Below are 25,318 nucleotides of genomic sequence, written 5' to 3'. Positions count from 1 at the left end.
TAATGATGAATAATTACTACCACTGAACATAATAAAGTTTTTAAAAAAAGATCATAAAAGTATCAATTTAATTTGGTGATCAACTTACTTACTTACTAAAAGTCTGCATTTTAAATGCTCATTGAACATCATATACTATTCTACGTTTAAGGGTTTTTTTTCTTCATGGCTAATCAAGGCTAATTAAAATAGATTTGAACAGATGAAAGACAAGAATGGCACAATGAGAAGCAGATGAAATGCAGAATGTCCTCAGAGTGTCATCCACCTTTAAGAAATAAGTGGTTGTAACTGTAACGGATGCAGACTGATTCTCTTGAAACTAAGGGGCTGCATGAAGGACCAGTTTAGGATAAATAAAGAGTTTTATCTGTAAATCATGTAAATATATTCCAGTGAAGTCCCAGAATATAAACTAACTAACTAACTAACTTTGAAATGTGTGGAATATGTCCCCCTTTGACAGAAAATAAAGAGTTTAAAATGCAGTTGTGTATCTGAACCAGTGACTGCAGTTACATGAGCAGCAATACTCAAAAAGAAGCAAAACATCTTGTTGACACAAAACCAGGTTAGGCAGAGACAGTTGCTTATTTTAGCTTGTTTTCAGCTGTCTTGTGCTTCATGAAAAACTGGTGCTGTCCAACCCTGTGTTTGAATCTAATTAAGGTTGGAAAGCCATGGGTTTCCCATCATACACTGAGCTTTCACTGTCAGCAGAGAGCCACTGCAGCTCCTAGTTCTGGATTTTGATAGCTGGTTCCATTTTGGATCTGGTTTCCAGTTGGTCAAATACCTGAATTCATTAAACACATCATCTCTCTTCACTATTATTTATTAGCACAGAACAATGGAACACATAGACTACAAGTAACATCTTCTGGCTGTCACTGATTAATACTAATTACATGAAAGTTCAAGTCTGTGTGTTTTCTGGTGTCTGATTTCAGTCAAACACTTCTAGTGAAGAAGAGAACCATCACTCTGTAACACTTGAAAAACTGTGAACTCATCCCTTAATACACATACACAGATAACAACCGGTATGATGGAATGGCCCTGGTTTGTCAAATGAATATGTAATGTTTATGATAGTTTGATCAGTCAAACAGTTGACTAATGTGTATCCTGTAAGCACAATGTAACCCTCGCTGATTATTTGGACATATGACACATCTAAACATGACATGACCTCAAGATAAACATCGCCTTCAGGCTTTCATCATTTCCAGTTCTCCAAATGAAATGACCAAAGACGTCACTTGAGCATGTGCACTCCAGAACAAGCATTGTCTAATCCGTACCAATGCCACAGCATGTCAGGAGCAAATGGAATAGAAATCTTAACCAGCAAGTTTAGTTTGGCTCCATTCTGCACAGGCCTGGCTCATATCACAAAGCTGACCTCATCCTGCAATAGTAGGTTTGAACATAAAACGTGTTAAACAATGCCAGTTCTATGATATCTAATCCTTCTACTGTCCACACATCTTATAAACAGGACTGAAGAGCGCTGATTCCTATGAAAGTGTTCATTCCTAAGACAATTGCTCAATGGCATGAAGCCACTTCCTACTGTAAAGAAATACACAGATGAAAACATACTGCGCAAGCTCTATGGGCCACATGGAGTGTGCTCACTAGAGACTTCCATTGGCTGAGAAGGCTAACTTCCAGTTTAGCCCTCCAGCTAACTTGAATGGGGATAAAACAATTTTATCGTGCAGCTCTTCTAGACTTTAGAAATGTGATCGAACCAAATGGATCAAATTCTGATGATTTCAATTCATTTTGTGGGGGGTTGTGATAATCAAAAAAATGCATCTGCTATGTCTATGGAACAAGGGTTTTATGGGCCAGTGTACATCAGTTGATGCACAGTTTGGCTGCTATGTCAAATTTGCTTCATAGCCTGACACAGTTATAATATCTTCTAGTACGTGTTCAATTATACAACATTCAACAGTGAGTTTATGGCATGTTCCTCATATGGTATCAGGAAAACATTCCAGGAACTGTTGGACTTGTTCAGTATCTTGTCCTCCCACTTTCATTGCTGTTTATTTTGTCAACAGACCCTGTCCGACTAATGCAACCAAATGAAGGGGGAGGGATATGTTTGTCATCTGAATATAGTGCACCTCACATGGAAAGACTTTTAGACAGTAGCACAATAATGGGTTATCTCGTTATCACCACTGAAACTTAAAAAACAGTATGGTGGATATTATTAGGGGGAACTGCACTGACTTCCTGCCCTCAAACAGGAGTATTGGGTAGCATTGTGTATCCAACTGCGACAAAGTCTAAATGAGCTTCAACTGAAAAAACAGATATTTCTCAAGATTCGGGAGAACGGGAGTGGACTGCATATTTCCCAGCTGTACATAAACACACGAGACACACACCAAACAAACACCAGCTGAGTACATTCAGCAGGTGGTAATGTGTGTGTGTGTGGAGTGAGCAGTGTGTGTTTGTATGTGTAAGACACAATAATATGTGCAAATGGTGTAACACGTGAGAGGGACTGTAAAATGATGACTTATACGGTGCGTTTTAGGCACTTAAGATATTAAGATTCTTCTCCATAATGTATTATCATCAGGGACATTTGATTGGTTCCACATGTATTCAGCAGCATGACAATGAGCCCAAATATCCACCCAGAGTCATAAAGAAGAACAAGAAGAAGAAGGAGTCCTGCAGCAGCTGGTTTGTCCCCTACAGAGTCCTGATCTCAACATCATGGAGTCAGTCTGGGATTACATGAAGAGACCGAAGCAACAAAGACACCGAATTCCACAGTAGAAGAAGAATTGTGTTATCTTCTACAAGATTGAGGAACAACTGACCTGCAGAGTACCTGACAAACTAATGAATAAAAACTATTCATAGCAATATTTTTGAAAGCATTCGTACTTTACTTTGAGTGTCTGTTTGTATAGTACTGTATATCAGCTCTTATGAGGATGTTAGGAGCCTAACACTGCACAACAACCAGTGTGGTTAAAACTAACTCTTGAATCATCTTTACACATTCACATGGACTCATGGCAATAGTGTGCCCAGAGGATATTCACAGAAAAAAAGAGCTGTGATGATGTAGGAAATACATCCTCAATACAGTGAGAGTCCACCTGGTGGTATTTCCCATATGGACAGTAAAGGAAGGACAGATGGCAAAGACATCCATGTGAACATTCATGTCACTGAACAATTCAGAACAGTTGTATCAGAGCAGAGAGGAATTTAAAATGCCCTGAACCCCCCAAACACACCCCCATCATAACATTGTGACCAGACACCAAAAAGGTCTACTATTATATAAGTTTAACTGTTTGAAATATGAATATCTGATGTCTAAAGATATCTTAATCAGCTTATAAAATAGCACCCCAGTGTACATTTTTGCTGTAGAATATAAAGTCCCCTCATTCCCTAAACACCCAATCCCCACAACCAATTGGTAAAATGTTATGTCTCTTATTTATTCTTCTGTACAGCACTTTGGTCAACTTTGGTTGTTTTAAAGTGCTTAACAAACAAAGTTGTATTGGATTGGAACAAATATGGAAGAGGGTTGTAATTTCAGGGTTGGTTGTGTGAGGGTTAAAAATACTGAGCACTGGCAATATAGCAATATATCCATTACATTTGACTTTAATGACTTTGAACGATGGACTTTGGCTGATGTGACGCGTTAATACTTGCTTGCTTTTGCGTTACCTCTGCGTTACTAAATATAAGTTTATATTGGTGTTTCCAGGCAAATCAGAGGTTCCGTCATAATCAAACTCAATTCCCAAGACAGCATTAATGGTCTAACTGACCATGACATATCGGAGAGGTTCCCAAGAGCTGCTGATCAGCGTGGCTTAAGGAGGCAGCGCTGCCGGCTGTATTTACTGGGAATGCTCCACATTCCTGGAGCCTCTGATCTACCCACTGAGCAGTCTGCACTTGGTTTTGTTTTCTCAGAACAGTGGACATCAGTGAAAGGTGAAGACTATTCTCAGATTTCAGTAATGAAATCTATCAGTATATATATATGTAAGTGCTGGTGTGGAGATTGAGGGACAGGCGATAATGCTGATCTAAGTAATGTTATTATGCTCAGTGAAGATGAAAAAGTGCATGTGAGGCATGTTGACTTTATCTTTTACGGCCAGCTGGGATGGTGTTGCACTACCTCACTGGTTCAGTTTGGACTTGATTCGGATACTTACGTTAATGTAAATTGAGAAACATTGGGTAGATACTGTTACATAACACAGTTATGATATGAAATCACAGGTCTTATATCTGACAGTCTGCATCAGTGAACTCCTCCAAACAGAATTCGCTAAAAAACTGGAAGTAGCCCATTGTTCCTACAGCTGCCACTACATCCTGACAAAGAACTATATTTTATACTGACTGCACCTTTACCAGAAGAACTAGAATTCCACCTGACTGCCCAGTTTAAATATCTAAAGATCACAGTGCTTTCTATACCAGCAGTGGTAAGAGCTGAATCTAATAAGCAGTTATATTGAGGGTTGGACACAATGAATTCAAGATCCAGCCTTCATCAGTCACATTGGTCTTAATGAAGGGTCAGTTCACCCAGTTAGGAAAATGAAATCTCACTTGTGATATATAACCATGCAGATAGTTTAGGTTGAGGTTAGGGTGAGTTTTATATATGCTGAGGTTTTGAGATATCTGCAACACTACATGAGGGTGAATGAAGTGTGCTCACAGTATTAAAATGTTCCAAGATGTTTCACATTAACCTGTTGCAGGTAGAGATGGCAGTGTATTTATATCTAATAAGAAAAAAAGTAATGATGTAGAGGTTAAGTACTAACTACAATTCATTTTAAAACAGCTGTAAGTCATGCCAGTATGTGAGTGCTGAACTGATATTTCAATAAGAATGATATTTGAATGCCTCATGGGCTCTTCCTGTCTAGTTAGAATAAACCCTGCAAGTTATCCTCTGCAGTAACATGCTTACTCATGTGATATCTTGCTGTTCATATGGACTGCATGTGATTTGAATTTCTAGGAAGGAGGTTTTCCTATTATCTCCATAACCACTAAAAAAAAACATCATGAAAAATAAAGGAAATCAAATATGGGAGAAGCAGACTTCACACCTTGCAAATGATGACGCATACCGATACCTGGGCAGTGCCTGGGCATGCCTCAGCTGGCTGTGTTTACAGGTGACGGAAGTCTGAAGAGAGAGAGAGGAAGGAAAAGAAAGAGAAACACTGACAGACTGTCAGTGAGAAGGAAAGACTTTCCTTTCACCCCAAAAGATAAATCGCACAGAAACCTGCCAAACCTTCAACACCAAAATATCTTCCTCTGAAACTAATTACTGGTTTCACTCCCTCTTTCCCTCACTAACACACACACACACACACACACACACAGACTTGTGGGTAAAGAGTGGAGCTGACAGACTGAATGGGAAGGGTAATGTCCACACTAACAGGCACGTGGGTCTGGATGTATGCTCCACCTAACAAGCAAATAAGGAACCTGTCCTCAAACTCACCCGTGCCGGCACTTATTCACAAGTCCCAAACAGCTGAACAAACACAAATACACACACACACACACACACACACACACACACACACACACACACACACACTCTAGCTGCCTCAAACACATCCAGCTCTCTGGCAGTGCTTCTGGCAGATAAGGAAATAAGGAAACACTTTTCCTTATCCTGATATCACAGGTCAAACACAGATACAGTAGAAGGCCGGTACTGTACGTTACCATGTCGACAGGATCTACTGGGCATCGGAGCTCCTGCTTTCATAATCCAGCTGCTGTTACAGAATAATCCGTGAGCGCAGCAGGCTGCTGGGAAACACACTGACACAGAGCCAGCAAATCTTCCCAGCGCTGTTATCACACTCCCTGTTTTTCTCCTCCCTCCTTCTTACATTTCCCTCCCTCCCTCTTCTCTCCCCCCTCCCTCTCTCTCTCTCTCTCTCTCTCTCTCACAGCAAGGCTTTCCAGATAGCCAGTCAGCTGCTCTGTCTTCCTGACATGCCAACAGCGTGCATTAGAGACTGGTGACGACCGACAGAGGGACGCCCAAGTCTCACAGAGTCCCACTGAGGAAGAATCAGGGTCATAAAAGTTTCATTTTCATTCGTTACTCACAACTGGGTGTGAGGTTTCTTTTTATGAGCTGTGGTAACTCATAGTAAGTGCTTCTACCTTTCACTATTTGTTCTTATCTAAGCAGGTTTAGACAGCAACCAGCAGCACAGGACCTTTTCCTTGTAGCGCTCCTTTCAAAGACTTATTGCTGTAATTAAGTTTAAAAACAGCTGCTGTAGTTACCCTCTTTCTGTTACCGGAAGCTAATGTTTTTCAGTGCACATGTCTAATCAGTGCTTCACCCCACCCTACCTCACAAGACATCCTCCACTTCCTCTGCAATCCTGCCTGCCTTTTTTTCCACTGTATCATTCCCCTGCACTGTCCAGAGCAGGCCATATATGACTAAGATGGTAATGAGAGGGCAAGGAGGGAGAGGAGAGACGGGGTGGGGGACTAAGAAACTGAAACACAACAGTGTGAGTGTAATTCCCAGAATGCATGATAGTGTCTGTGTCTCTTGGGCAGTCATGGCCCAAATGTCCAACTGACTCACATCTGATTATTTTAAATGGGAGTGTAAACAAACCAAATCTGATTTTTTATTCATATCAGATCTAGGACCACTTCCATCTGTGGTCCTAGATCTGATTTGTGTGTTTTCTTGATGTCTCGTTTCTCTGCACATATGGCCTGTTGTCATGATTCAGAGTCACCCCCTTCACAGCTCTGTAACAGTACACATGGAGGAGAGCAACAACAGTGACGGGGGTCAATGGAGAAATGATGACATTTCACATTTGTTGGACATTTATAGAGAACTGGAAGGAACTTATCCTAACCAATGCTACACAGCCATGTCATCCATGTTCATTACCTGACTGTCACACAAATGACATCATTGTTAAATCTGTGCATGCGTTGCAGTCGAGGATCTCAACGGTGTTCACACAGAATACATTTCACTACCAAACATGAATGCGAAGCAAACATTAAAAAATGGTAAGATTAATTGTAATGTGAAAGTAGGCACACGTTTTCATGTTTTGATTCCTTAATGATTAAATAATATATTTAGGGCTAAAATGTAATCATGCACAGAACATAATAATGATGGACCGTGACATGGTATACTGGGATCTTTGAAGCCACTAGCACCACCAGTCCTTCCTGCTACAGATTTTGGATCCACTTCTATATTGAGAAGATCTGACAATAACTAATCTCACAGCAAAGCTTTTATATCTCCTTGCTTTTTTCATAATAAGCAAATACCTCTATAAAACATATAGGTAACAGCTTCTCTTTTTTTTAGATGACTCTCACTGTCAGACTTTAGCAGCTGCAGATGTTGATAATTAATGTTAATTCTGCAATTTACAAAAACCATTCTCTTCTTAACGTGTACTCTGCAGCAGGTGTGTGTGTGTTCTGTTTGGTAGTGAGTCTGTAACATCTCCTGAAGACATGGAGCAGACTGTGTGTTTTTGTAGTTGACAGGAACCAACAGAGAGGTGACTCTTTTCTCAAGAAATAGTCTAAGCTATCTTATCAGCTCACGTGAATCTAAGAGTTACACTTTGAAAATGTTATCCTGATCATCTTCATAGTTGTGAAACAGTATTCGGAGTAAGTAGCTGGTGCAGTACAGTATGCTACAGCTGTTAGTGGAATGTGTGGATTCAGTACTCGACTAAAATGTTACTGATTTTCCTCCCTACCATCTGCACGCTGCTTTTTGCACTACACAAATTCAATAAAATAATTATTGGTCTCATTCTTTGCTGGTCATGTGATGCTAAATAAAAGCTTTACCACAGCCAGAGTTGAAGCTAACCTGCCTGTAATATAAAAATACCCTTTACATTATAACTTTGCATCAACTTAAACTGCAAGCATACCAAGCTACAGCCTGCCTCTGTTTGACCAGTACAAGAAGGTTAAGCAACATAAAACTGCCAATTAAGGCAGGTGCACTGTGTCCTATGTGAATGACAGTAATTACACTTATGCTGGTAAAAGAAGTTGTTGTTACTGCCATGGCTAACAAAGTAAAAACAGTACACCGCCACTCCCCTCAAGGTGTGTTAAGAACAGAACACCAACTGAATGTTAGGGACAGCACAGTTACATATAGAGTCAAAGGAAAGACATGATTAGAGACACATTCTCCCAGGGCGAGGCTTTTTGACACATAGACTCATCCATGCAATGTTGAAAATGATCCAACTCAAGCAAAAAAGTAGCTGGACTTCTGCAGAGAGAGTTTCAGAGTTCTAGCTGTTTTACAGACAGTGGAAAGGTGCTATTTTGGTGTGAATAAATACAAATGGTCAAATGTGTGCATTAAAGTGGATTATTTTAACATGAATTCTATATTTCCGTTGTTTACCTCAAAACTATCACATGACTGCGGGCAACTCATTAAATCTATGCCACATGGACCTTAGCAGACCCTCACCACCTCACCACACTTAGGCATAAGAAGTCACACACAAGACACTGAATAGACCACAAAAAAGACTATAAATCCATATGAGAGTTCTCAGTGAAATGAAGAAGATTCTAGATAATCCTATTTAAAGTTAGACAGAGACAGTGTACCAGATTCAGTTCCTAGTTTGCTACATAATAATTGTGATGATGGTCAATATATCTTTGTGAGGTTAGGTATGATAAGAGTTGACAGTCATCTACATGTGTGCACCTCTGCTTCTTTCCCAGATGTGTCACAGTCATGTAAACACAGCTGCAGTTAATACCATTAACAGACTAATAATCAGCTGCTGATACTATTTAGTAATAATTCTGGATAACAGGCACACCTAAATTAAACTGTTACATTTGATTTAATTCATCACCTGCATATGAGATAATATATCATAATAGCTGCAGCTGTGTTTATCTTGTTATGACAGAGCAGGACGTGATGGTGGAAGTTAAGTGCAGAGACATGAGGACATGTCTGTCCCTAAACACTCACTGAGTCACCCACCAGATCCACTCAGTAGCTGTTCTGTAGGTTTTAATAGCCACACATGATCCTCATAAGCAGATGTAGCTGTCATGTAATTGCAGAGGTTTTCTTTTCCATTATTTTGATATGACTGAAATCTCTTGAACAGCTATTGAGTGGAATTTGCAGTGAGATTGATTTGCAACTTTAACTGCAGTTAAGGTTAAGAAACTAGATGACAGGAGAAATATGTCACAAAAAAGAAAACCATTGGAAAGGTTGTAACTAGAGGAAGAAGAACAAGGTGTACATACAGTACCACCAAGCACTGTAGCCTATCTAGTTATTTGTTCTATGATGGCTTGATCATGTACATTTAATTAAACAACATTAAAGAATGGGATCCTTTACTCTCTTTTACTCACATTTCTGCCCACAAACACACACTATCCACACTGGTGATGTCAGGCAAAGTGTGTGAGGGTTCAGTGATCAAGGCTTGGACATTGGTTGTCATTGAAAATGCATTACGTGAATTTTCTCACATTGACATTACGTTGGATGGAAAAGACTCATGGTTTTTGACCGTCAAGCAGTCATGTCATCTGACATCTCCAGATGATGATAGCCAGTTTTACTAATGAGTGCTATTTTTCCACTCAAAGAAAATGTATCAAGGGCTGAGTTGAAGTTGCATAGTGGGCAGATCAGACTTTACAGACAATTAGTGAATTCTAAAGAGAAGACACTGTCAGGTTGGACAGGTCTGGAGAGAGGTACTACACAGTTACAGTTGTTTGCACAGTATTGTCATTCTGTTGGTGACTGTTTCTGGTCTGATGCAGCACACTTAGAAAAACAGATGAGTAAACACTTTCAGGTTTCTGTCTCCTCAGGAAGTTTCTTGCTGCAGACAGAACTCATTTCCTCACACCCATTCAGGGAAAAGAATCAAAGTGCCGTATTTTGTAAGAATGTTTGTATCTATTAGATTGTTTCTTTAGTGGTTTTGCTGTTTTGTTTTGTTTGGTTTGGCTTTATTTTTTTAAATATAAAAAGATAAAATAAACAAAAGGAAAGCTGTGTCACGAAGCAGTAAGACTAAACAACTTGACAAACTTGCTTGTTTGATTATAATAAAGTCCGGTTTGGTTGAATCCTTTGAATTTGGGTGTACATACATACATACATACAAGGATTGGGTAATGTTTGCTGTTTTTGTCTTTTAATCACAACTTTAACCACTCATTCATCTGTATCACCATAAGAATGTGAAAACAGCCGTCCATCTATAAACAGAGGGACGTGTATGCCAATCGAACACTTTGTGCAGAAACAGAGACACACCACTTCATTCTTACAGTTCATCTGAAAGAACAAGAGTCTTATTAGATGCCATTAGGCAGAAGAGCTCACACCCCTGTGTCTCTTTATCTCTGCCTATTCATGCCTTTTACTTAACTGTCAAAGTCATGGAAATGTTAAGGGAACAGGTCTGATCCCAGCTCTGCCCCTACGGGCATTGCTCACCTCTACCACAGTAATACAAGACAGAACACACATGCAGAATGTGAAATCAGGAACATGCATGCTAATGAATGATATAAGAGAATATAAACAACAAAGAAATGATTTTAATAGTCATGTATTCAAAATGGATGGGAAAGATAGTTTTACTGCTACAAATACTGCTGCTGTCAAATGGTCAAAACTAGTAAACAACAGCTAAAGTCTATCTGCAGCCTGAACACGCAGCAATGTTCATTACACCCAGAGAATCTGAAACATATCAGACAGTTTGAGTTTATACTGCAGTGAGTGTATCACTAAGTCTGGTAGAGGACAGTTGATAGGAGGTGTTGGGCTAAAGGTTAAAGATGTGGGCTTGTGACTGAACAAGTCTTGGTGGGGAAAGTGAAAGAGTAAGGCTTGCCTCCCACTCATTAACACCATTGACACAAGGCTGTTCAGAGGAGCTGCTCGGTGATCACACTGTGTTTGTACTGAGCAGCTTCCAGGTGTGAATATGTGGAACTGAGTGAGAAGGAACAGGGCGTCTCTGTGGATCATCCACGGATAAGCAAACATAACAAAAAGCATTCAAACCCTGCATGAATACAATGAGTTCAATGGGATCAGATCATTAGAATTTGCTATGTGTTGTGTAGAAGTGAGAATTTTGGTCTGATGGTGCTGACTGATATCATAAGGACTCACTGCAGTCATCAGGCTGCACCACAAGCAGTGCAAACACAACATGCGCATATTGAATTCATGTGACGATACCCAGTCATACACTCATTTATAGTGGCTGACAAATAAAGCCTTCACAAATGTGGTCAACACAAACCAACAGCAAACACATGTCACCTATTATAATCTTATTCTGCTCAGTAGCCAAACATTCCTGCAGAGTGACTCACAGTGTGAACTGAGCCACTGTTCACAGAGTGACCACTGTCACTGGTCAGGACACATATTATCTGTTCCAACCTGAGGGAAGGTCATTGTAACAATTCCTCTGAGAACAACAGTGTGATTGGACTATAGTCTTGGTTATGTCACACCAGCTCTACTAGTAAGGGGACTGCATGTTCAACATCATACAAATACATACTGTGTATTCAAGTGTTGTGCTTCACCCTTCAGATCCAGCGTCCATTGTAATGGACATCACATTTTTATTGGTTTCGCCCAATCAAAATGCAGTTTTGGTCTAGCACCTATTATACTATAATTATACTAGCAACTAAGGACAATTCAGTCACACACTACAAGACTGAAAAACAAACTGTTAAACTAATGAACACGTCCTGATCCACTCCTCCAACTCACACATTTAAACTCTTTTTGTGTAATAAAAGAACCTTCAATTGTTTCAGTTGTTTACATATGACCTACTGTTACAACAAACATTGCTGCTGATTGCTGTATTTGCACCTTTTTATATTGCATATTGCACTTTATTGTACTTATCAATGTTTTATTTATGTCTTTAATTGTTTTTAATTGTCTTAAATGTTCTTATGGCTCAGGGAGTGCTATCTAAATATCATTATATTGTTGTCTGACCCTCAATATAATGACTATAAAGCTACTAATACATAACAAGACACCCAGACACCAGTATATTCAATATGTTACTGCATGATATCAACATATTAACATACTACAGTCATCAGTTCATGAACTTTTCAAAACTGAATGTCCCTCAGATGGACCAGTAAACTCCTCTGAGGTACTTGTACTTTAATAAAGTATTACCATTTTATATTTCAGAGCAGTGATGGAAAGTAACCAAGTACATTTACACAAGCACTCAAGTACACATTTGAGGTACTTTATACTTTATATCAAAGCTAAAGTAGGGTTTTTGTTGCTATTTTATCCTCTACATTTTGGAGGGAAATAGTTTAACAGTCACTTTATCTGACAGATGTACTTACTGGTTTATTGCTAATTCAAATCATGAATACAACATATAATTAACTAATACATGATGAGATCATTTTTTAGATTCAGCTAGCCAGCAGTATATAAAGTAGTAAGAATTAGCCCCGCCCCCCAGTACTTTTATTTTGGGTATATTTTCATGTTAATACCTGTGTACTTTTACCAGAACTAATATTTTGAATTGCTTGAATTGCTCCACTGCATTTAGTATATGACAACTACACAGTACTTAATAGTGACTTTGCAAATTCAAATTATACAAACACACACACACACACACACACACACACACAAATATGACACATTAGTCCTGCTACAACGTTAGAACATTGCTTAGGCATTAAAGCATTAATGACAATCCAACATTATAAGGAGTGTAATACCCTAAAATTCTGCATTAGTTGTGTTACTTTTGATACTTGATGTATTTTGCTAACAATACTGTAAACATGTTCTTATAATGGAGTATTTGTTCATTTTGGTAATAATAACTTTACTAAGGTTAAAGCTCTGACTGTTTCTTGAGTGAATATGGATTTCTCCACAGAGCATTAAATCATTTGGTTGTTGTCTCTGACCAGATCTTACACAGGTTGAGACACTGAAGCAAGTGACACACCAGTGCAACACAACACATAAATCACACTGAACTAAATGCAGTCCAACAAGACCACAGCAGTGAACCACAACAGTGAATTTCAGCAGTAGAAGAAGTCCACAGACACACTGACATCTGCAACATGACAGACTTTTACTGACTCATTTCTTTCAATGGGAGCTAAATTACAAGTGCACGTTGGAGTGTGTGAGGACAGATTTTTACTAACGCTTTGATAGAAACAACACACTCCTCTCTTTCGCTGACACATATAAGTATCTTCACCGTCAACTAGAAAGATTTGTAATCACTTTATAGAAGAATTTAACATTGACTCGTTCCTACCTCAGTGTCCTACATGTGATCCAGTGAGGTTGGATATGAGTCCAGCTGCTTCCATGTAGGCTGACTGTCAGTCTGAGTGTCTGCTGCTCTCAGCTTCTTTTCACCCCACCTGTCGCTTCCTCCTCAACACAGTATCCGGAAAAAAACGGAGTCACCCCGAAGCACAGTTCCAGCCCTGCCTCCTGTGTTTGTGTGCACTATTGTTTACAAGACGCTGTCAAGTCTGTCGAGCTGTGTGTGTGTGTTTGTGTGTGTGTGTGTGTGTGTGTGTGTGTTTGTGTGTGTGTAGACCTGACGACATGTACATGCACTTGTGAATGCGTGTGTGCATGTATGTGTGTGTTGGTATGTGCAGAGTCTGGTTTTGGGTGTGTATAAATAGCACACTGGGCAGGGACAGAGGCTTGCAGAGCAGCTGACTCAACACATTTTAGTTAGGGTGAGTGCTCATCACACAGCGCAGTATGGCTGCAGCTATTCAAAACAATGTCAACCAGCAGCCCTCAGCAGCACTCTAAACCTAAAGTTCAGCCAATTCAGGTCTAATGTCACTGCAAGAATTTAAGAGAAAAGCTGTGCTATTTTTGGGCCACTTATGGGCTGACATATTATCACCTTATTAAGCTGTTATGACTAATGTGATAGGAAACTGCTAAAAATGATTTGAATTGAACCACTAAGTCAGACCTCATGTTGTCAGTGGAGGCACACACATTAGATTGTGTCTGTTTTGGTCTCCACCAATTCCTGAGAAGAATATCTGCCTCTTTATCTGCAAGAGGTTCCCAGAGTCTTCAGCAGCTCAAACTTAAACTAAATTAAAAAAAAAAAAAATACTTGACAGTAAAATTCCTGCTTCTAGTTTTGACACTTGAAACAACTTCAACTGCTCTCAGTGGTTTAAGTTCACTGCTTTTATTACTTCAACCTAAACTCCCACACAACACCACACAAGCAAACAGCTAACATTTAAAGACATTTTAACCTTTCCAGTCTTTGCACAGTTTCTTGTTCTGCTCTGCACTTTACTTCACAGTACCACTAATAGTATACTATCCTCAATATTCTCTTTAAATCACTTTATCCCTTGTGTTCAGCACTGTCTTTCTCACCTCTGCACTTCTGTGCTCTTTATTAATTGTTTTAATCCCTTATATTTGTAAAAGTGCTGGGCTCAAACCAGTTTGACCGGTTTGTAGCACACACACACACACATACACACACATACACACACGTACACACACATACACACACATACACACACATACACACACACACACACACACACACACACACACACACACACACACACACACACACACACACACAATCATGTAAACAGTAAGGTGGAATCATTTACCAATGTAGTTACTGATAAATGATGTTAATCATCAAGTTTAAGGTTATGGGGGAAGGTGAAGAGGGTGGTAAGAATGCAGGGCTGCTGATAACCGCATTCATTCATGATGGGCAATTCTAAAATTATTATTCAAAAAAACTGTATCCAGTTAAATGTTTCCTGTGGTATTTCTGACTCCTAATAGTACTATGAAGCACTTTAGTTTTTTTGTGACAGGGTTTAACATACTTACTGAACTTACTTTCCGTGTTTACTTAGAGAGATTCAGAGTGAGACCAAAATGAATGACGTGTTTCACTGAGGTCTAATAAAAATTCCCTTTCTCATAAAACATTTGCAAAGCAGATTTATGCAAAGCAGTCAGTTACTGCTGCCAACTGTCAATCAGTGGAATCCTGTGAATCCAGCGGCAGGAAAGTCTATCATGTCACCTGTGTGTGTCCTCTTCTGTGTAATACAACATAAAAACATTCATAGCATAACTACTGGTTAAACAGGGTACTTTTAATGCAAAACAAGGGTGAGGAAGCGATATTGACATAAGTCCTCTGCCTGTGAATAGACACATGATGCTCAGGATGTCACACTAGTGCACATTTATATGATCATGCAGGTTTGTCATGCAATCCATTAAAACATTTGATTGCTTGATCAATCAACCACTGACTCACTGATAGCTTCTGTAACACCAATATGGACTGACTGCTGACTCTGACTGGCTGTGCTTTACTACACTTTCTGCCATCTTAAGACTAAAAGTTTGGTCTCAGACAGCCAATAAAATCGACATATTTCTAGTGATGTAACACCCAATCTATAAATTACATTTACATATATAATTTTATTTCATATTTTATTTGAATTGTCCCCTGTGCATACATCCCAGTGTGAAAGCATGGTACTCCTGCTCCCTCTAAGTTGGGAGTGAGTTGCTGATCTGTGTGAAGGAGTGCAAGTGCTCACCATGCCACTTGACTTCTTGTGTCCTTCATCATTTTGAGTCTAATTAGGGCGGTAGGGTCCTCGGTGCTGTAATTATTGGGTCTGTGTGTAAATATGAGTCAGATCTGAATGGATTTAAGTTGACTATCTGCTTTATGAGATGAGATGGAGAGCATGAACTGTGAGGAGCTCTGACTATCCTAGTATCTACTCAGGTTTACTGTCCACTACTGCTTTTCTGATCATGTCTTTCATTTGAAAATTCATTTATGCACGTCAGGTTCAGGTAGGTTTTCCACGGGTCTGTTTCAGATCAGGAACAGAATGAGGAACGCAAGACCTGGAATGATGGGCTCTTGTTCTCAAGTGTGATCCACATGCTGATTGGTTTGTTGTCAGCAGTAATGCAGACACTGTATAGGCCACTGGTGACAAAGCAGGGACTGAGCTCTCAATTTATCAGTCAATTACCTCCCAGTTTCACTGCGGTCATGATCTTTGATTAATGATTAAAAGAATGCAGTTACAGAGCCGGCAGCAGTAATCCCTTGTTTAATCCAGTGTTTTTGTGCCTCGGTGTAAACAAGCATTGACCACAGTGCTGTCACATCATAGGATGTTCATTTTTAACAGTCATGCGTAACTATTTTGGAAGTCACCTACAAATGTCATCCTGGGGCATCAGTTCAGAATAAACCTCTATGGGTTGATCTGGAGCACATTGACCAACAACGTGTTTTAACATTGAATTTGGACGACTTGTTGGACAGGGTGAAGAACTCAGACATTCAGAGGGAGGAGAGAGTAGAACCACTTCTTATTCTCCCAAAAGGAGTAGGCAGAGGTGATTCAAACATCTGATTAGTATGATTTTGTACTCAGGAGAGCTGTGAAGGATTTAGAAGAACCCTTACTGAGCCTGCTTACATTATGACATTATGTAAAATGTCCAGTCAACGCATCGAGCTTGTCTGAGCACAGATCCACATTTAGTCCTCAGAAGAGAGAAAGAGCAGCAGCTGACCTGAGACCACCACAACCCCCATATTTGGACTGGTCACAGCAGAACAAGCTGTCTCCATGGTAACTAAAAAACAAAAGCTGAAATTCAACCAGCACAGAAAATGTGAGTGACTGTAAGCTGAAGGGTGGATACTTATTGTGTAAACCTGTTATCTATAAATACACCAATGTAATGTTCAGTTAACTACCATTAATACTCCTCGCTGACAATTCAACTATCTATGAAGATAAAAAGCCTTCCATCACCACACAGTCTCAAACATACTGCACATGAACTCATGTCATCTAGCCTTGCTCTGTTCAAAGTTCAAAAACACACCTACCAACACTTCTATAGTCACACACATCCCATCTGTTTAATCTGCACATACACAGAAATGTAAAAACTATGAATCATGGTTTTAAGGGGAGTGCTAGATCTTTTTTTTTCTTTTTTTTGACGGACAATAGCATCATAAGAGTTGTGGAGTCTTGTTTTGGGCGTATGGATAAACTGTTGATCATCAAGAAAATAGTTGGAGCATGTAACTCCCCCATGAAAAATAGTGATGTCAGCTGGATAATAAAAAAAAGAAAAAACCCAATAGCACGACACTGATTTAAATACTGTCAGGAATCTGAATTGCAATGATTCCCAGCACTGTCTGTCAGATCTCAGATTTCTCGGTCAGGTTGTTCCTGAGACTCAAATGTAGTTCAGCTGCACCCATTGTTCAAAGAATGTGAGAGAAGCAAACTTCAAAAGCTCCCTCAAAGGGTCAGTTCAGTTTTAGTTTCATTAGTCCAGGTTATGAGATATTTGCTGCTCAGATTTCTGCCTCCTTTACAATACAATGGATGAAAGTCAGAAAATGTGTTTTTGTTATTAAACTGCAACATGTGCCTGAAATAACAGTTCACACATTTTTATAAATGAGTCCACCGAAAACATGAACTGTTCCTGGCTCAGTCAAAACACACATCATGTTTTCATAATGATGTAAGCATGAGATTCATGCTGACTTAATATTTGACAGTGTACTTTTTTTTTGTCTGTCTTAAAATAATACTGATGTAGGCCTACCATCATGTAATGTGGAAATGGGTCTAACAACGCTACTCTCCATTCTGACCCTGAAGATATTTTGCAGGAACATCACTACACTGCAAGAAATGAGGGCCAAAATTCACAGCAAGTTCAGCTGAAGCTAATATGCCCTCAAGCAGCCTCACTTAGATAAATCGAGCCCATTATTCTAATGTTACAGTCATTTTATTATGAAATTCCCTCTCTTTTTTGTTCAGTATTTTCTAGCTGTTACCAAAATATTAGTGTCTAAAAACACTGCAAAAATACTCCAGCTATTAAATCTGTAAAAGAAAAAAAAACAATAAACTTCTTCTGGTTTATTGGCAGTTAAGCAACCAGCTGATAGGTGTATTCAACATTTTTTAGATTAGTAAAAGCAGGCCACATCACTGCCACAAGGTATCACTCCACCACAGCTTAGCAAGGACTTCAGTCCATGCAAAAAATAACAGGGAATTCCATAACTGTAACTGTAACCTGGAATATATCCACACAATTCAACTAAGTGAGACAGCTGACGCATCATATTCCACCTCACATTCTGATCTGTGCTACTGTCGACCGTATGTTTTCTTTATACAAAACAAACTGTTCCACAAGAATACAGATCTACACACTACACACACACCTGTATGAATTGTGGTGTGAGGTTAGCTGTTAGGAGCCAGTCCTCCAGTCTCGGGTATCCAGCTAGAGCTTCAGGTCTCTCCCTCTCAGCCACCCTCTTCTTCCACTGCAGCTGTGTCCACATGTATTTGCTCAGCTTCACCTGTAGGGGGAAACATTGTACCACAGACTGCTTTAATTTGGGGAGTCAAGGAGAGATGAACCAACCAGTAGAAACACCAATACAATATCTTCCTAGCTAGAGGTTCAGTTACTTGGCTAAAATTAGACACAACTCCTCCTTTTGATGCACCTTAATGTTGGCCTTATCTTTTTTTTCTGTTCTCAGTACTGTAGGTAGACCTAATACTGCTAATAATGTGCATGGATTCATATCAGCTCAGTGTGGTTGTTACTAACTAAACCTGTATAGACATTTTATTCATTCATCTGTGAGTACAGTCATCATTTACCGCTTTTTGAGTACACTGAGGTCTTAAATGAGCTGATCAAAGATCTTTGGCTTCTTGTTATATCAAGCGTAAATGCCAGGTAGTAATGCAAAGCAGCAGTTAGACAGTGACAAATTTCAGTTTGAGGAAATCCCCCTTACTGGTGGTCCACACCAGAACATCTGCGGTGAAACCATCTGCTGCACACTGCTGAAAAGAATGAAGCCCCTTCATGGTTGTTTCAGATGTCATTAATCCAAACTGCCTGCAGGTTTATGAAAGCTAATGCACATTATTCTTATACTGTCAGTGCTTGTGAGGAAGCTAAGCCAAAGTGTCAAGCAAGGTGATAAGATAAGAGGCTCAGAGACTTGTTCGATGACTAGAAGAGGGTGATATATCTATATATATATATAACTAAAAAACATGCAACTCTAAAAACTAAATTAAAAGAAGACAACAAACAAATCAAATCTGGCTTAATTGCGTTAACTCAGAAATCAAGTCAAACTTAAGACACAGCTACAGCTATTGTACACAGCTACACACACACACACAACCTCTTTCTTCTCCTCTCTAACAACCAAACATTCTCTCCTTAAATAGGCCCTCCAATTAGTCTTGGCAGAACCATATTTCTCTCAGTGCGTCACAGTCTTCCACACCAATAACAAGTAAACAACATTACCTGTATCAGCGCACATTATCTACAAAAACAGTTTGTGTAGATAATGTTACACAGACCTTCAACAAAAATCAATAAGTTCATTAAAATACACACACCAATATCAGAAGGATGGTGGTGTCCTGGGTTATAGCAAGGGGACAGAATTGAGGCACAGCTTCATGAATGGATCATAGAAAGTTTATGAATGGGAGTATAGTGATGGAAGTTTGGAAGTAAAGAGGTATATAGAAGACCTTCAGGGGAAGGTTGGAAAGACACAAGGAGCAATCGAGGCGAAGACAGAAAGGAAAGGAGTAGTTGGAATCAGAATTGTAAGGTTTGGTGATCAGTTCGGGGTAACAAAAAACGCAAATGGAATTCTTGATTTTGTTATGGTGCTACATGATGGAAACTTGTTGGTTTGGCTGCAACAAGGGAGAGCTGGCAAGTAAAGTTCTCAAACTCACAGAGATTGGTGGGATTAAAGTTGTTGTATGAGCAGAGTGGGAGGAGCAGGTAGGTTTAAGGGTAGAAGAGGTGTAACTTGTGGTGTACCCCTTAATGCAAGCATAGAGGAGATTAGAAGTAAGAATGGGACCAGGAAAGACACTGAAATGGTAATGATAGAATTCCAAGGGGAGGTTGTTCCAAAGCGAGTAATGTTGGGTTGATGAGTTACATTGTGAGAGATGACATACTGAGATGTTTCAATGGTCATACGTTGGGAGATGTAGCCTCAGGGTGCAGTCAACAATGTAGAGGGGCATATTGCAGAGGGAATCATTGCAAATGTTGGGAGGGAGTGCAGCCAAGGTGTTATAACTGTGGAAAGGATCACAGCGCTACCTTCAGGGGGTGTAAAGTATTTAAATGGAAAGTGGAGATATAGAAAGTGATAGTGAAGAGGACTGTCTCATGTTGAGGCTATGAAACAAATAAAGGGACAGGTCTTAGGTCAAACAGTACATGCATGTGGTCCAAAGGGGGGATCCAGTGAAGTCTTCAAGGAGAATTTAGTGGTTGAAAAGATTCACTTAATAGTGGCAGTTAGAAGAGGCAGTACAGCCCCTTGGACTGGTAAGACTGACTTGTGAAGAGGTTAGAAATGAGCTCCAGGCAAAATCCAGTCAGGAAGCATGTAGTTTATACTTTTTATGGCAGTGAGCCTTCACTGGAATGCACAATCTATCATAACAAATGGTCAGAAACTCAAGCATTTTATTAAAGGTGTACTGATAAAGCCAGATGTGAAATGCATTCAAGACATTTAGTTGAAAGTCTGGCTAAGTCATCATACAATAAGACTAGGAGGAAAAGGATGGTGTTGGATGTGCAGCATTTGTCAAACAGCATATACCTTCCTGATTAGTGGGGAGAGGTGGAGGTCAGGAATATGTTGGTGTGGAGGTGTGGTGCAGGGAAAAGGAGATGGTGATCATGAATTATTATAATCCATGTAGATGGTTAGAGTTAGACAGATTGCTGGAATTACAAGGTCAAGACAGATGTAGAGTAATATGTTGTGGTGACCTTAATGCCCACAATTCACTTTAGGGGTGTAAGGCACTTAGATGTTAAAGGTCTAGTAGTAGAGGCTCTCTTGGAGGAGAAAGACTTGGTATGTCTGAGTGAAGGGAAGGGTACCAGGGTAGATGCACATACACAATGGTAATCAGGGATGGGACTTGACACTGGTTTCTAATCATTTGGTTAGGAAATGTAACTGGTAGATATGGGAAGAGTCGTGCAATGGGAGTGAGCCAATTGTTACAACAGTGGACATTGAGGTAGAAAAGGTATCAGCACAAAGAGGGGAAGGTGACCCTGTATGAAGTGGCAGACAAGTGTTGTAGGTCTGTAAGAGACAGCAACAAGGCCTTTAGGCTTTTAAAGAGGGCGCATAGTTATGACTGTTTAGTTGCATTCAGGAGAGTCCAGGCTGTAGTGAAGAGAACAATAAGACACGCAAGGAGAGAAGGTTGGCAAGGACTCTGTAATGAGATTCAACTTCAATAGGAGAAGTGTGGAGCATGATTAAGAGAATCAGGGATAATAGAAAGGAATGGGAGTATCCAGTTTTAGAAGAAGTAGCAGTTACAGACAGGGACAGAAATGATGGTGAAAGCATTTGTTCAGATACATGGTTCAAGAAATTTGACTGAAGAAGGAAGAAGAAGAAGAGAAATAACAGCGAGAGACAACAATTAGAGGCATTGGAGTAACTGCCCATTCAATTAACTGTCAATTCACTTTAATTGAAATAAAAAGAGCTTTATGTAAATCAGGCAGAATATCTCCAGGGAAGGACCAAATATTTCACATAATGTTGAGACGTCTTAGAAAAGGGGTTTTAAGGAAACGTTTGACCATTATAATATAGTGGGGCTATGATAATTCCTTTAAAGAAGCCCATAGCCCTTACATCAAATGTTTGTAAGATCATGGAGAGAATGGTCACATTTTATAAAAGAGACAGGACTGTTAACACATCAAAGTCAGGTTAGGAACTCTGGATCATATTATTTCTTTAGAAAATGAGGTTAGATTAATAAAGCTATAGTGGTTATAGTGGTATTTTTGGATGTTGACAAAGCCTATATGACTTGGAAAGAGGGACATCTTGTAAAGTTAATATGTATGGTTATAAAAGGGAGGGTCATTTATCAGATAAAGAACTTAATGGTAGGTAGAATTATTCAGGTTAGAATAGGAAATGAAATATCAAGTTGATTTGTCATAATCCCATTCATTTCCAGTAATGAATTTTCAGTCATTTCTCAAGTTCAACTAGATATTGGCAGGTCTCTTTTTGCAGATGATGTGGTACTGTGGACATGTAATTAGGACTGAATACCGAACTTCGATACTTTTATGGCATCAACTGAATTGCTTTGATACTCTTGAGTATCAAATAGATTCTTGACATTCGGTACCAAATGTCCATAGCTGAATGGAGGTAGCAGCAACATCTACAGCGATTTCACCAGTAACAGGATGAAGCTATAAGATATCAAATGATGATATCAGATGATGATATTGCCCAGTGGTTCAGCAGCTGACAACAGTGCCTTGCCTTAGCCAATGTTCAGTGTTATGGTGACATAGAGACTGATTAGCGACATAACTCGCCATTTGCCAGCCACCAAACCGCAGCTGTTTTGACATCAACACAGCTGCGGCATGGTGGCTGGCAAATGTGTGTCTGTAGATGCTGTTGCCTCCACCAGCCATGTTTTGAGCTGTTAACCTGGGTAGCATGAAACGGAAATATACTATACAAGATAACCATCATATAGCAAAGTGATAAAACCATTTATGTTAATGTTGCCATACAGACACACTCTACCCACTTCTTCTTTAAAACTAACCAATGTTTAAAGCAGAGAGTTTTGCTGGTCGGGGAGTTTGAACATCATTACAATCACAGCACATGTTGGGTGCCACATCCAGACTTCATTAGCTGACATTATGGGTTGAATTGTTTGTTGTGCTAAGATTAGCTTGATGGCATTGACAGTATGAAAGTGAATTGTAGTAAATAGGTTTATATTTTTTATGTTATGAAACTGCTTTAAGTGTGTAAAAAATGTATGTAATAAAGTCATGGTACCAGTGTCAGTATTACACATTTTTGAATGCCCTACATATGATTAGGGATTTCAATTTTTAGTAGAGAAAACAAATACATAGTCTGCATAAAGAGCTGGCCCTCAAAAGAGCAGGTACATGAATAGATTCTTAGGAATGATTTTTGAGTCTAAGTTAACATACGCTGATCATATAAATAAAATATTTGGAAAAGGTCAGAAAGTTCTAAATAACATAAGGCGTCCAAGTGAGGTGGAAGGGGTGAAGACCTCTCTTCATTAAAAACTATTGTGTGGCTACGATCTGGCCTGTGCTTAATTATGTGGTCTGTGGTACAGCCTCAAAAACTCTTGGAAAAGCTTAGTAAGGTATAAGCTCAAGCTCTGAGAGCAGTAAAGTTAACCCCCATCCCAGCCCTGCAAGTCCTAGAAGAAGAAATGCAACTCAATTTTGACCAACTAACCTCAAAGGGCATGAAGAGCAACGCCCCACAAAAGCGGTACAACACGAGTCTTAGAAACAAAGCAGAGGACAAAGAACAAGCTTTGGGGTATGTTGGCAAAATATATGCAGTTAGGGTTAATCAAGATGAACCCAACAGTCGTAATTCCACAAATTGAGCCATGGACACACCCAACACCGCAGACAGACTAGTACCTGCTGGAGTTCAAGAAGAGAGGGAGAGGGAAAGTGAATCTGTTGATGGCATCTCCAGGCCATGTCAGAAAGCACTACTCCAAATACTAGCACTACTCCAGTACATCGAACATCAGACAACTGTTGCTTTTTCAGACACACACAGCAAAGTTAACTAAAAAAAAAAAAAAAAAAAAGCAAATGATCTGGTAGTGTTCTCAGTGGAGATGCTAGCATTACTCTTGGCTCTGCATTGGGTAGAGGAGAATAAGAGGAGATCCTTCAGGTTTCTGTACAGATTAAACAACAATTCAAGTCAATTCAGCACAGCAGTGAGAAATATAGGCTGGTAAAGGAAAGAGGTCACTTGCAACAAAATAAGACAAAGTCATTCTGACTTAAACAAAACACTCAACATAATAGGAAAGCATCCAACCAGTTTATGTGAGCACTGTCAGGTTGAGGAGTCTATTACGCATTAAATCACAGATTGTACTAATTGTACTGTAAGTATGATCAAGAAATACATGGTATGAAAGAAGAACTAAGGAAGGCTGGAGTTCAGGAGCTCAGCATAAAACCTTTGATGAACCTGCCAAGTGGATCGAGGAGTAGAGTATTCTTTGAGTTTATCAGACAGACAGGATTAATGTTTAGGATTTATGTGCGTTCCATTTACCTCGGACGTCACACCCGAGTTTGAATCGTTCCAGTATACAAGTCAGAAAACCAGTTCTGGCTAGCCACTGCAGGCGTTCCAGTTGAAATTTCCGACTAGGAACTCGGAAATTCCCGACTACCGAGTACAACTGGAGCGCACCATTATTCACTGGTCCACACTCTGAAGCAGAAGGTGGCAGTAATGCACTTAATACGCTGGTTGCCGGCCAATGCTATAAAACAAGAAGAAGAAGAAGAAGAAGAAGAAGAAGAAGAAGAAGAAGAAGAAGGAAACCTCCTGGAAAGTATAGTGAGCACAGTTAGTAACAAAGTAAGCTAAATGAATAAACAATAACTGAACTTAACCAGAAGAACAACCATACCACTACCACTATTGGTAGTTGTAACCATTGTGGGCGACAGGAAATGGTAGAGCATGTATGTTTGCACTGTCCTAGATATCAACAAGAGAGACACACATAAAGTTACACTTCAAAGGAATCACATGACACATGGACTGAGAGAAATGCTGAAGAGGAGATCAGGTTATGTGGGGGTATAGGACTATTTTCAAAGTTGAAGAAAGGACATCATTTAAAGTTAGAATGTAATGTAGAAGTATTAAAGCAACCGTTCTGATCCACAATCCAGAAGGTGGTGCCAATGAAGCAGCCAACAAGAGTAGAAGAAGAACCAGAAGAGGTTGATTTCACAACAAAACATACTCCTAACCCTAACAAACCTAGTAATTCTATAAAGATGTTATACTGACTAAACACACATTACAACTTGTAACTGACAACATTCTGGTTTGCTTCTCGCCTCATCACACGATTCACTTCAAGTTCC

At 39.5% G+C, this 25,318-nt stretch overlaps 1 protein-coding gene across 3 annotated transcripts in view; it reads right to left on the bottom strand.

Moving 5' to 3' along the window:
- LOC133980623 (kinase suppressor of Ras 1-like) overlaps positions 1-25,318 on the bottom strand; it is a 54,817-nt gene that overhangs the window by 22,706 nt on the left and 6,793 nt on the right. For 2 of the 3 annotated variants that reach the window (XM_062419382.1, XM_062419383.1), the window contains exon 2: positions 18,489-18,629. In XM_062419382.1, coding sequence (XP_062275366.1) covers positions 18,489-18,629 — 141 coding nt within the window. Of the gene's footprint in view, positions 1-13,466; positions 13,617-18,488; positions 18,630-25,318 lie in introns of those variants that run through there. The other variant, XM_062419384.1, reaches the window with a different exon arrangement.

The sequence above is a fragment of the Scomber scombrus genome, chromosome 5 (assembly GCF_963691925.1).
Source record: "Scomber scombrus chromosome 5, fScoSco1.1, whole genome shotgun sequence".
Taxonomy (NCBI): Eukaryota; Metazoa; Chordata; class Actinopteri; order Scombriformes; family Scombridae; genus Scomber; species Scomber scombrus.
This window is presented reverse-complemented; position numbering and strand designations above follow the sequence as displayed.